The following is an 11,971-nucleotide window of genomic DNA, read 5'->3' on the forward strand; positions in this document are numbered from 1 at the left end:
ACTTCTGTAAATTCTACCTGGAAATCTGAGATGTCAGTGAATTCTTTGGTATCTACATGCAACATGGTTTTCTCCAGTGTAAAGAAAACTGGTATTAGTATATGAGACAGTTTATTCAGGACTCAACATTACCTATTTTTCATTTGCTGGATGTCAAGTTTGATTTGTTATATGCTTTAATTAACAGGTGTGTATGTAATATAGATTGCAGTGGATACAGTTTTAATCCTGTATGTGCTTCTGATGGTAGTTCCTATAACAATCCATGCTTTGTTAGAGAAGCATCATGTCTGAGACAAGAACAGATTGACATAAGACATCTTGGACACTGCTCAGGTAGGTTTGATTTTATTTTTCTTATAAATGTAAATTCTGACAAAAAAGGCTCAATAGAGCCTTCTCTTTTCCATTTTTAATTAGAAGTTACTTATCTAGTTATCAGTGAATTCTCTGCCTATATTTTGTTTTCCCACTTAGGGAGACTTTTGAGTTCCTGAATTCCATGTAATGATTTGGATGTGGCCTGTTTACATTAGCTTTTTCTGGCTGCTGTTACCTGGAAAAACAGCATAAGTTCTTAGGAGAATATAAGCAATAGCACACCAGGTCTTATATGAGGGAGTAGTTAGAAGTGGGACAGAAAAAGGAATACTAGTATGTGGAAAATGTTCACTATTGCTGATGTGGGCCATAAAATATGCTTCCAAGGTAAGTAAACTTGGGGCCAACAGTGCAAGTATTTATATGCCTCGTTTTCCAGCTTTTGGAATAGGTCACTGAAACAATTTGGTTACTCCCACATGTATTGTTAATTATGTGCACGACTGTTCRATTTTGGGGTCTTGAATTGAACCAAGCCAAGATGAACTGATTTTAGGACCTTCTCATAGGAAAAAAAAAAAAAAAAAAACAGTGACTGTCTAGGCCCATATCACAAAAGATATTTCTGTTCAAAACCTACACTTTGGAGTGTGCCCCTTACCGCAGTAAATGCTGATGTTACTGCCTGTACAGACCTGCTTGTACAAGAGGAGCAATGTGGGAATGTGACCAGTTATACTGTCATTAAAATACTTTAAATTCTTTCTTCTCTGACGTTTCAATAACATATATGTAGTGATCTGGAAATAAGCATTTCCTGATAGCTCTCCATGCATGTGTTTATTATCCAGAAACAGGTGACACAAATGCAGTTGGAAAGAAAGATGATGGAATGCAGTATCGGCCAGAGGTGAAAGGTATTGTACTGTCATCATGCTGTCAGGTTACAGTTTTACAAGACAAAAATAGAGCACATACATGCCTTCTCCTCTGCCCTAGAACTTTGATTTCTGTAACCAAGGCAGACAGAAAGAACAGGTTCATTCTTACAGCACTTTCCTTGCAAGGCTGGCAAGGAGATAAGAGTATTTTGTGAGTTGTGCCTGCTGTATTCCTTAACGCTGCTCAGCTGCGCACCCTCTGCTCATCTGTCACAAGAGTGGAATGTGCCCAGTGGCTGTGACAATGCCTTTATTGTCACCAAGCCACCGTGTTCTTGCTGAAACAACATAAGCCCCCCCCCCTGTGACCAGTCTTTTCTGACCACTTAAGAAAAAAACTGGCAGAATCTGTTAGATGGTTTTAAAATGTTCTGTAGAAATGAACATACTGAATCACATTGATTGAAATGTGTTAGCTATATGAACTAAATACTTAGCTTAAATGAAATTAGAGAGAGTGCCTCACGTGTGTTAAGTGCATTTTCAGAACACATACCTTTCTGCGTTTTATTGCTGGCATTCGAAGTGTTGCTGACCAGGAAAAAACACTTCTATCTTTCTGAAACAAGAAAGGTATCACTCAAGGCAAAAAGCGCGTCTCCATAGCTGTTAACCTTTCCTCCTCTTCTCTCCCAAAGAGGAGCATATTCTTTGTTAGCAYTACTCTTCTATTTTTTTTCTGTCATGATGCTGTTTTGCACTCCTGTGGCCTCCCAGTGTACACTTCTTGAAAACCCATTCTTTGCTGAAAGGCTCTRTATATTTTTCCTTTTCACAGGTTCCCTTATTTTCACTATTTAAGAGGTACCAATGGAAATGATTTAATGATAACTTATATGAGAAGGGCATAAGAGGCACCAAGTGGAATCTACACATTGTTGTGTTATGTAATGAAACACTGCTTTTGGTTCCTATTCCAAAGAAGTTACAGCCTTTCCTTTATTGCATAGAAATTGCCCTTGAAAGCTAGGTAGTGGAAAAAGCAGTGTATACTATTATTATTATAATTATTATTAACGTGTATTGCTTGTGCATTCAGAGGTACATGCAGTTTCAAATAAGGCAAATACTGTATGTTAACGCAGTATGTCTCATGTAAAATAAGTTTAGATTTTTTTTGGTTTATCATTAGTCAAGGCTTTTTAGATAGTGAGAGTCTACAGTCAACTAATTTAAATGACTCCTTCTTCCAGGATGAATTAGCAGTTCACACTTCTCTGTTTGCTTTTGCTTTAAGATCTTGTGCATTACTCTGTGATAAACCCTGTTTGCTGAATATATAAAATATTTTAGCCTTTAGATTCATAATTATGAGTCTCCTTCTACCTAAAATTGCGCCAGAAAGGTCTCTCTTCCCGTATTCAGCCAACTTGCTGTTTTTGTCTTGTCACAATGGGCATCAGGATTTCTCATTCTGTACCTGCCTCTTCTTTTTGGAGAAGTAGCTATACTTTTATATTCCATTAATATTTCAAGTCTCCTATACCAGTAAAATCTTTTACTTTGAAGCTCTGAAGTAGTCTGGCCAGCCTCTCAGATTAAAAATTGGTTCTCATCATTATATGAGTAAAAGTCTATTTTACACTAGGAATCTTCTGTGTTTAACAACCATTCTTTGTTTAATACAAAGTTTTGGCCCTTCTTTGGGTGGCTGGCTACGCAGCCCTCTTTGCAGGGATTGCGTCTTTCATTAGGCCTCACATTCTATATCAGTATATATAGTAAAAGCATGATGATGCACTTATCTAAACAGACTAATGTAATTGTACATAACTTTGAATGGAGACTGGATATGACAGTAGTTAACTGCTTGGAGGAAAAGGAAGGTAACGAGTTTAGGGTGACTAGTCTCCAGTTTTCTCCTCTTAAACATACTATAACATAGTTGATTCCATTAGGCCAATTTCTAAAGTATGTGTCCATTTTGGGCAATGTTCTTCCAATATAGCAAGTCTTTAGCAAGCATAGCTTGAACCAACAGGCTTCCTGATACCTAAAACCTGTAACATTTAGAATATGTATTTTTCTTGGAACAAATCAGGAAATATAACAGAAGGTGTTCAGGGAAAACTTAAAACAGCAGCAAGCTGTTTTTTGTTGTATAAAGGCATTCTCTTTCCTTTCAGGTGTTATTTCAAATATCTGCAGTTGTACAAGAGTTTTTTTTTCCACAGTCATCTTTTCCTTTGCATCTGCAGTTCATTATCATTTTGTATTTGAGACGCTGTAGTCTATTGCCATGGAAATGAACATAATTCCACAAATTCAGCACAGCATACACATTTCTAGATCCCTGCACTTTAGAGAAGTTCAGAACCCAAATACAAACTCCTGTGTTTAGGACTTTATTACAGAATAATTTAGGGGAAAGAATGGTTGAAAATGTACAAAACTTTTGTTAGTTTTAGTAATGTAGTAGATATACAACATCGTGGGGCATGGGGGACTGCCTGCCAGCGGAATTGATATATTAGGCTAACTTCAATACATGGAACTTTCCAGCAAAATGTTTTTCCAGGGTAGCTATTTTAACATGTTTGATTTCAGTTATAAAATCATAGAATTGCAGAATTGGTAAGGTTGGAAGAGACCTCTGGAGATCACCTAGTCCAACACCCCTGCTCAAGCAGAGTCACCTAGAGCATGTTAGACAGGGTTGCACCCAGGCAGGCTTTGAATATCTCCAGAAAAGGAGACTCCACTACCTCTATGGGCAACCTGTTCCAGTGCTCCATCACTCTCACAGGAAAGAAATTCCTACTCACATTCAGGTGGTTCTTTTTTTGTGTGCCTGTTGCCTCTTGTCCTGTCACATGGGACAACTGAAAAGAGTTTGTCCTCGTCCCCTTGACACCCTCCCTTCAGATACTTGTACACATTGATAAGATCCCCCCCTCAGTCTTCTCTTCAGGCTAAWGAGGCCCAGCTCTCACAATCTTTCCTTATAGGCTAGATGCTGCAGTCCTCTGATCATCTTCGTAGCCCTATGCTGGACTCTCTCCAGTAGTTCCACCTCTCTCTCATACTGACTGGTGAGATCAGTCAGATTAGGGCTTTATCGCATTGTTCTCTATCCAGTAATCATAAAATGTGGTTTACCTCCTTCTTGACCCTTCAGGTTTTTTCCTCTCCTAAAATGCTGGAGGGAACTTTATGTATCCATGTGTTAGCCCTTTGCTACAATGCCACTGACAAAACTTCTGCTGATCTTTCTGCATCAGGTTGATTCTGTATCATGAAGACTTTTCCCCTTTCAACAAAACTGACAAAAAAGCATGTTTAGATGTCTCCAAAGAAAGTTTTCAGTGCACTACATCCTAGCAACTTTCTATAGGCATCTCTGAAGCTTCATCCTTATGCATTTGCTTTATTTTTCTGTATTCCCCTCTCCACTACAAGTTTTTAAAAATATGCTATTCTTAGTTGAGTTTTTTTATAAATATTGTAAATATGTATATTTCTTTTTAAGATGCTAGCGATCAAAGAGAAGACATTTACATTGGAAACCACATACCTTGTTCAGAAAGTTTTAATGGCTACTGTATACATGGAAAATGTGAATTCATTTATTCCACTCAGAAGGCTTTGTGCCGGTAAGTCCTGAATGCCTATGAAATATTCTTGAAATTACTGCAAAACTTAATCAAAACACTCTCTAAACATAATCACAGAATGTATCAATTTGTAAATAGCTAAGCAGTGGCACAGAAATCATATTCTGTGTTGTGGGCAGTTCGTAGGCCTCAGTCATGAGGCCAAGAGTGCTTGGAGAAAGGGCTAAGTCTCCTGGCACAGATAACTGTCCATTAGAATAGCTTAAAACGTGATGGCTCAGAAGTCTTAGTACATGAGTGAATGGTGAAAGGCAGTAAAATATCATTGAAAACCTGGGAAAAGGGAGGAACAGGAGAATACTAGGACCGCTGCAGGGAGTCAAGCCAAATGGGAATGTGGCATGTGTATGTTCTGGACCCAAAATGCTGAATCCTTGCACAACATGAAAGTGGCCTTACAGAAGTTGTCTATTGTTTTATTTCAGCTCAGCTATTAGATACTTCTGAATCCTTTTGAGATTTGTGACCTTAATATTGTCTCCTTATTTTAATCCACTAAATCCTATCTAAAGAAAATAAAATGCTGTTTCTTTCCCGTTCATGACCTTTCTGTATTAGCATACATTCCCCACTGATCTCTTTCAGTCTGTTCTCATACTGTCTGGGCCTATTGCTCTATTCACAAATTCTCTCTAGAATATCAATATATTATTTTTAACATTCTATTACTCTTTCTCAAAATAATATGCTTTATTTTATATAGATAGAATAGAATTGCAAAATATTCTTTATACTATGCCTTTTGTCTGCTACATAAAATCTAGCAGCTCAGTAAAATCAGTTTTAAGCCATTAAATTTTCCCAAGAAATCTGAATTTTCCATTTTATTTCCTTAGCTCCCAAATAGGTTTTTATTTAAATTTCACCAAGTAAATTCTGCTTCTATTTTCTTTCAAAAAAAAAAAAACATTTAAAAGACTATTCATAGAAAAAGAATGCTTCTTCGTAATAACATGAAATTTCCCACTTGTTACAGTTTTCACTGAAGAACATTTATCTTGCAAACTTGTACTCCTATCTTTTGGAACATTCAGCTGTAAATCTGTTAGATTTCATTATGATTTTTTCCCCTGATCTTTAATGAGTGACTGTATCTAGGGCTTTTCTTACTGCCCAAATTTAAGTGTTTCCAGTCTACCCAGAGAGCAGAAAGCCCAGAAAGAAGAGCCAATGTGATTGTAGACTTAAGCATTTGAAACCTTTATTTTTCCTTTTCCCATCTAAGACACTTTCTTTTTTATTTTCAAATTCCCTTTAGAACTGTATTTGTCTTTCTCTTTTCTTTGGCCAGAACCAAGAGAGCCCAACATGCTCTTGCTTCTCTTGGAAAACTGAGTCCATCCACAACATTATTTTGGTGGGTATTAGGCAGTAGTACTTGGTTGCAGTGTTCTTTTGATCTGAAACTGTGTTTAACAATTTCTGATGGATTTGTGCTCAAAATAATCAAATAGAGGAATTTCAAAGAAAATATTCCCAGCTGAATGAACTGGTATTTTTGATTTCTCAGAATTTTTTCTGGATAATATCAATAATAAATGATTATTTGTGATTCAGTTACATTAAAACACATATTTATTATTACGTTAATATATTGTATGCCACTTTATAATGTATTTTATAATTATATTTACTATTATGACCTTCAATTATTTGTTTAAACCTTTAGTTATTTAAGCTTGAAAAGTAACTTGGCACTGGACCTATCACAATAAATCTCATTTGGTTTTAGTCAAGAATTTCTGACTGCCTATTCTTGACCCCTAAGTGTTAAATCTCTTTTGGATTTTTTGGGGGCCATTTAAATACTCATCGTCTCACATTAGTATGCATATGTAGCATACTACAGTCCTGAGTTATTTAAGAATCAAAATGATTTGTGTCGGACAGCAATCAGTCATAATAATCAAGTATTTCTACTAAAGAAAATTTTTCTCTTTCTCTGACACGGAAAATATAATTTATAAATGTCAATGGCAGATTATTATTTTCAAGTGCTTTGCATTCTCAGCATATCTAGCATGTACATGCTTTATTTTGGTCCTCTTTGCCTGGTAGTGATGTATGTGATGTATCAAATGACTGACAAAACTTCAAGAAAGTATGTGCATAGCGCAAATTCTGACTTTGACCAGCAGCTGGACACTGAGGACATTGAACCTCCTTGCTCACTGCCCAGCAACCAGCAGAACTGCTGGCAGGTGGGAGGGAGCAAGATTTTGCAGTAAATTGCATAATATTTAGCTTAACAGCTCTTGTACAGCTGGGATCTGGACTATTGCTTGTTGCCCCCACCTTGTGCAGTACGGTTCTGCCCTGTCTTTACAGCAGGCTGTATCAAGAAGGCACAGTTTATCTCCTTGCAAAGAAATCTGTAGCAGCATTACCCTAAGTCAATAAATTTATTTTGGTAAATCCATGCTGTCCTCTATTTACAATGCTCTATATTTATACTGAAGAATGCTTTAAAAATTGTTCTACTGTTTTAGCAGGTAAAGTAAATTGGTGCCTAGAATTTCCATCCCACCAGCCCTTAACATTAACGCTTCTTCTTTGCAGGAAGTCCATACTCCTGAATCTCCTCTTAATATTTCTCAGAAATAATTTCCTGTCATGTCAGTGTTTCTGAGGCAATATCTTGAATTATTTGTGCTTCCTCTGTTCTATTTTACCTCCTGTGCTTTAAAGCAGTTCATCATTGATCAACATTGACAATACTTGCCTGTTGTTATCTTCTTTAATGAAAATAAAAGCAAAGGAGCAATAAGAATTCAGTCAGCTTTTCTAGCAATGTGTCCTCTTTCTTATCATTCCTTCTTGGGTGATGAGGAGTGTTCCCTGTCCTCTTCCCTCTTCTTGCTAGTACATTTTTCTGTTGGTTCCTTTCATGGTAATTATCAAGCTTACTTATAGTAAATTTAGACTTTTCTTTAACAATTCTGCTCTTGCTGGAACTTGTTTAATTTCTGAACCCAGAACATCTTAGATATCAATCCACAGCTAGAGAAAATAGTCACAAGATTGTGAATATGTAAACCCCAACACTTCTTCCCTGCCTGCAAAAGGAGATTGGAACTGCGTTAGCAGTTGTAGGAAGGTCTATGGAGTAATTATTTTGTTTCTACAAATAGAATTAGTTCCTGTCTTGCTTTACCAACCTTATGGATGGATGAGACTGATTCTGTGTTGCATTCACGCTTATTTGATCCAGTCTACGATAGGATTGTTTCTGTGCCTATGTCTCTGTAATGCATCTCCAGATATCTAATCCAGAACTGGTGGCCAATTGTACGTTTCAGTTGTCCTTAATGATAAATTTACATCAATCTGTTTTAAAGAATGGTTGTACAATGAACTTGTTACTCTTTTGCTTGTAAAGCTATCCTTTAAAACAGTCACAAGTTCATACTTCAAAATGAAAGATGAAGTTTTTCTTCTCTCTGCCCAAACTGGCAAGAGGAGAAGAGATTAAAAGCTCAGGCAACATGGAGAATTTTAAGTTGTGGCCTTTGATTGTGCAGACTCCAGCTCGGTGTCTTGGGTAGTTCTTGCTTTTCCTTGTTGTGCTGCAGCCTCTCTTTTCCTTGGAAAATTGTTCTACAGCGTGTTTTCATTGCCACCTTCATCACTGTCACATCTTGTGTTCACTGAAAATGTGTATCACTGATCAGGAAGAGCCTCTGTTGAGTTTCCATTGAGATAACTGCTGGTTTGCTCAGGCAAGATAATAATTAGAGCAGCTGCTTCTGTTCTGCCTCCTGCCACATTTTATTGTTTCATTTAGTCTGTCTTCTTGTATCATCTAGTTTCTTTGTTCTTCCTAAAAATTGCCCCATGTGCTTGTGCAAAATCAGGGCCTTTATCATGAAGGTTGCCTTTCAGAGAGGGTCACTAATATCTTATCCAGGATAGTGGAGAATATCCTCTCTGGTTCTTCTCTTGCCATAGGCATCCAAGCCATTTTCAAATCCAGGCAGTAGACACATCTGCCTTCCGACTAGCTGTTTCTCAGCTACCATCCACACTGCTTCACTCATTCACAAAACAGGCAGGATCTCAGAGGAACTCTTTTGTATAGTTATGCTCTAACTATTTGCTCTAAGTTTCATTTTAGACTTCAGAAAGTAGTGTCTTCTGAGTTGCTGAAATAGCAGTGGTGTCACTGAAGAATGTGTTTCCATCCTGCTGTCACTGGAATGTTCTCCAGGCCTTTCATCTATGTCTTGATCTTTCACATTTTCATTGATTACCGAGCTCTTTATTGCACATCTTTGATTCTTTATTTATCTGAAAACTGACTACACTGTTGTCAAAATACATATTCCATGAAATACTCCTTTTCTTTTCAGGTGTGAATCAGGATACACTGGACAGCACTGTGAAAAGACAGACTTTAGCATTCTTTATGTTGTCCCAAGTAGACAAAAGCTTACGCACGTCCTTATTGCAGCAATAATTGGAGCTGTACAGATTGCCATTATAGTTGCAATTGTCATGTGCATAACAAGGTAGGTAAATACAGAACCAGTGTAAAATTACACATTGTTTGTATATATATCTTTTATGTACTTAAATATTTGACCTTCATTAAGTTTTGTGTACTTCAACATATATTTAGAAATATCCAAATCAAAAATACATAATGGCTGAGTAGAATGATTATGCAGCATCATATTGCCAATTTATGTCATATAACATACATTCAGTTAAATTCACAAATAATTAGTGATCACTCTGAATCGTCAAGCCATACACCTAGCAGAGCAGATCAGCCTTGCAGCGTATCTAAAAGGTCAGCTAATGTTTTTGACCCTTACTGGAGAAATTCAAACATTAATTACATCTTATAGAAGATATGATTCCCTCCAATCCCACTGAAACTAGAGACTTGTTAGGTTGTTGCTGTCAAGTTTTATAGGTGCATGAAGCATTTGCATCCTACATTTTGGCATCCATGCCACACTTTACCTCTCTCTTTTTTTTTTTTTTTTTTTTTTCAATTCTTCCTTTGCTTTCTTCACTTTTTAAGTTACAGTTAAAGGCTCATAGAGCTTTCTGCTACTACATTAGTGCACAACTTTCCAAGCTTAGTGATGCTGAGCAACACCCATATAAAATGAACAATGTAGGCATCCTTCCCTATCTCTCTTGTAAGATTCAGTGTAGCAGGTATTCTCAAACAAATCTAACGCTGCCTGCACATATAAAAGACATGTTCAGCTCATGGAATTAAGGTCATCCCTTTTTTTACCCAATACCCTGCTGGTCCAAACGTTTATGTGACAGGTCAGGCAGCCTCCTCTCTCATCCTCCCAGCAACTTCCCATACAGTGGGCAGGCAGGCTGTCATGGTACCTTCCAGCAGAAGTGCTCCATCTTGCATTGCCCACTGTCTGAAGTACTGAGTAAGTCTGTTTCCACTCAGAATTGCTGGCTTTCATAAATCCTTTCTTAATCATGTAACCATCCCCAAGAAAGGGAAAGCTTGAGTGTCCCACAGAAAGTCTGCAAGGTGGGCTCTGTGTTGTAGGGGCCAGTAAGTAGCAAGGCACCTGAAGGTCATGTACTGCAAAGCCTGAATGAAAGACTGTAGTCCCTGGGCTTGATCCTGCAACAATCATACCATGCTCTGAATTTTAGAGTAAAGCCAGTGCACTTACTCAAGCAGTGTGGTTTTTACTGGATCAAGGTTGAAGTACTTAGCACCTTACTGCTTTCAGTCTCAAATCCAAGCAGCCCTTCCTTCAGGGTGATCTTGACTCCCACAGGTGATGCAGGTGTCAGTCTGGTACCAAACAGCAGGAACATTTGCCTAGTCAGCACAGCTGAAATACTCTTTCTTATGTTGAGAATAGAAAACAAAATCAATTTACTATTGTTCATTTAAATTTTATATGGCATATGTAAAAACATCCCTTTCTCCTTTTTTAAAACAGAAAATGCCCCAAAAACAACAGAGGACGTCGTCAGAAGCAAAATCTAGGCCATTTTACTTCAGATACGTCATCCAGAATGGTTTAACTTAGTAATTTTTATACCTACATGACCATGTGGTGTACATTTTTATTATATCTTTTTTTTAAAGAATGGAAATATTTATTTCAGAGGCCTTATTTTTGAACATTTTTAGTGTAACAATGTTGATCTGTATTCTGAAAGCATCAACTCTAACAGCTATGGACTGTTTTAGTAACTTTACTTTTATGTTTTTCAATACAGTAGTTCATTTTCTGTATCTGTATCACATGGTTATATAATAGACTTGTGCTTTATTCAAGGAATGTAATATTTTGGGGAACACAGACTTATTTCACCAATGGTTGTAGATTACAAAGCAAAACAATAAAATATTACCTAGCAAACAAGGCATGAACAAAAGGTAAAAATGTTTACGGTTTACTTTTCTTATGAGAAACTAGAAAACACTGTGTTTAAATACCGTAGATATTTAAATGTTTTTGGAAGTTAGTTACTGATTTTTTTAGACACTGCCTATCGCATGAACTGTGAAGCTGTGTGCTGTGCGTAGTTGTAACATATTTATAAAATGTATGGGCTGGGTCTAAGCACTACCATCTTCATAAATAATTTCAACAATTTTTTAAAGAGGAAAAATATAAATTTCATAATTTGGGAAATTACCTAGTAGAACAGATGGAACAGGTCCAAAAGAAGTAGATCTTAGTAGTCTTTAGGTATTGTAAAAATTGGTGTTGAATAACTGAATTCAAATAATTGGAATAAAGCCTACTTTATCATTGTTGAAACTGTTTTAATACTTAAACTTTTTTAAAGGGAATACAGATTATATAGTGTTTTACTAGTGCTCTTGTATATTTTCAAGAGCTGAAAATGTTCATCCAATTAGTCTACTGGACGTARCTACATTAATAGTTAGTTAGTTGTTGTTTGAGAGATCCAGAGATAAAATGTGAATAGGATGTGTTCAGATGTTTAACATGTAGTTTAGGCTTTCAAAGTTCTGCATGTAGGATTTAATAATAATAATTTAATAATTTGTTCAATAAAAAATGCTTTCAACATTTTGAACTGGAAAAGCATGTCACAATACAATGATTTCACTGTATGGCCTCT

General features: G+C 36.7%; 1 protein-coding gene across 3 annotated transcripts in view; it reads left to right on the plus strand.

Annotated features, from left to right (window-relative positions):
* Window positions 1-11,963, plus strand: part of TMEFF1 (transmembrane protein with EGF like and two follistatin like domains 1) — a 111,612-nt gene extending 99,649 nt beyond the window's left edge. For 2 of the 3 annotated variants that reach the window (XM_085310688.1, XM_085310687.1), the window contains 5 exons: window positions 188-336; window positions 1,173-1,238; window positions 4,732-4,855; window positions 9,226-9,384; window positions 10,813-11,963. In XM_085310688.1, the coding sequence (XP_085166814.1) occupies window positions 188-336; window positions 1,173-1,238; window positions 4,732-4,855; window positions 9,226-9,384; window positions 10,813-10,897 (583 nt within the window). In that variant the 3' untranslated portion in view covers window positions 10,898-11,963. Of the gene's footprint in view, window positions 1-187; window positions 337-1,172; window positions 1,239-4,731; window positions 4,856-6,134; window positions 6,234-9,225; window positions 9,385-10,812 lie in introns of all 3 variants that reach the window. The other variant, XM_085310689.1, reaches the window with a different exon arrangement.
* Window positions 11,964-11,971: the final 8 nt, after the last annotated feature.

Source organism: Rhea americana, unplaced genomic scaffold, assembly GCF_003343005.1.
Source record: "Rhea americana isolate MKP2758 unplaced genomic scaffold, rheAme1 scaffold_323, whole genome shotgun sequence".
Classification (NCBI taxonomy): domain Eukaryota; kingdom Metazoa; phylum Chordata; class Aves; order Rheiformes; family Rheidae; genus Rhea; species Rhea americana.